Source organism: Monopterus albus, unplaced genomic scaffold, assembly GCF_001952655.1.
Source record: "Monopterus albus unplaced genomic scaffold, M_albus_1.0 scaffold255.1, whole genome shotgun sequence".
Lineage (NCBI taxonomy): Eukaryota > Metazoa > Chordata > Actinopteri > Synbranchiformes > Synbranchidae > Monopterus > Monopterus albus.
This window is the reverse complement of record NW_018128135.1, coordinates 572,673-574,157: the sequence shown is the minus strand read 5'-3', so window position 1 is coordinate 574,157 and position 1,485 is coordinate 572,673. Positions and strand designations below refer to the sequence as shown.

Below are 1,485 nucleotides of genomic sequence, written 5' to 3'. Positions count from 1 at the left end.
AAAAAACAGCAACCCATGCACAAAAAAAAGCTAAAGAGGAAACTAAGATTGTGAGTCTGAGGGTCGGGGACATTCAGTCTGAGGCGAGAAGAGGAAGAGACGAGGAAGACGAGGAGCAGCTGCAGAGCACAGTGGGTAACAACGCACCACCTTCGGAGGTGTGTTTGTGTGGCCATGCAGCAAAGGGGGAATTATTCACAGCATATCTATTGATTGTCCCATGTCTGTGCGTTTCATTGTCTGAGCACGGCGTGATGTGTACGAAGCCAATGTGGTGACAGTTTGTTCAGACTGATTGCTCAAGTAGCAAACGTATAGCTGGCGTACAAAGTCGAGTGACGAGCAAGCTCGGCTGCCGGTGGAACTGTCTACAGATTTCAGTGGGTTAGGTGAATTTTGGCAGTTTGAGACAGAGAATATTTTCATTTTACAAAGACAAATCTCTCTGACTGAAGTAAACAAGTCAGTCAGAAATGAGCCAGAATACTGAAAGCCAGCGGCCACATTAGATTGATGTTACCTCTAGTGATTTATATTGTCTAGTTTTCATTCAAGTTCTGGAATGGAAGCTGGAAGTCTTCTTTCCTCAAATTCACACAGTCTCCTCAGCATTTTGCTCCTCTCCTCTCACCACCTGAAATCTGAGCCCGTCTTTGTTTACAGCATGACAAACCAGCTCCCCGGCTCTTCCCCTTCTCAGGACCGCCTCTGGCCAAGTGTTCTCTGTATTCTCCCTCAAAGCGTCTTTCAGCACTCCCTCCCCTCTTACAGCATGGCAGTATCATTCTACAGTGATTCTCCAGCGATATGTCATCACCTGTCACACCCACCCATCCCCCTCTTCGATGTCTCTCCACTCTTCGCCCCCTAGGTCCCGACAATGGCTGGGTCATGGGCAGCATCCGGCAGTGTGGCGTCCTGGCAGTGGTAGAGGAAGCAGTTGCCCCAGCAACTATAGCAAATGAGGAAAAGGGCAGCCAGGAAGAGCAAGGCACAGATGGTGCAGGGCTTCCTCTCCAGCAGGAAGCTGAGCAGGTAGAAGCCCATGAACATGGAGTGGTTGAACCACAGCGCCGGGTTCAATGGCTTGGGGATGAGCAGCACGGGGAGGAGCCACTGTAGGCAGTACATGGTATCTTATCTGAATGAGGCTGACAAAGAGTCTCTGTGGAAGTGGTGCAGTTCAATCAAAGGGTGTTTGAAGGATCGGGGTAGGGGGACGACAGCCCTTAGCAGGTGTTACAATGTGGGAAAGTGGTCCTATCCAACAGAACTGGGATGATGCAGGAACAGGTCAAAGATGCCAGATGTTGCTGTTGTCAGGTCATCCCTGCAGATACAGAGGGGAAAAGTCTGAACAGTCTGCAACCAACAGCTATTCTCATCATCCACTACTGTGCCTTTTTTTGGATTAACCTTTTTCTTTGTCCATGGCCATTTCCTAGGGCACAGGATGATCATTAAAATGTTTTTGTTCCACCAACA

At 49.0% G+C, this 1,485-nt stretch overlaps 1 protein-coding gene across 1 annotated transcript; it reads right to left on the bottom strand.

Moving 5' to 3' along the window:
• Positions 1 to 6: 6 nt before the first annotated feature.
• On the bottom strand, positions 7 to 1,350 carry blcap (bladder cancer associated protein). Its single transcript, XM_020621223.1, has one exon. It carries the CDS (start codon positions 1,129 to 1,131, stop codon positions 868 to 870), a length of 264 nt encoding a protein of 87 aa, XP_020476879.1. The 5' UTR covers positions 1,132 to 1,350; the 3' UTR covers positions 7 to 867.
• Positions 1,351 to 1,485: the final 135 nt, after the last annotated feature.

Excerpts from the sequence above, each read along its gene's own strand:
- blcap (XM_020621223.1), bottom strand. The coding sequence starts at position 1,131 with ATGTACTGCCTACAGTGGCTCCTCCCCGTGCTGCTCATCCCCAAGCCA.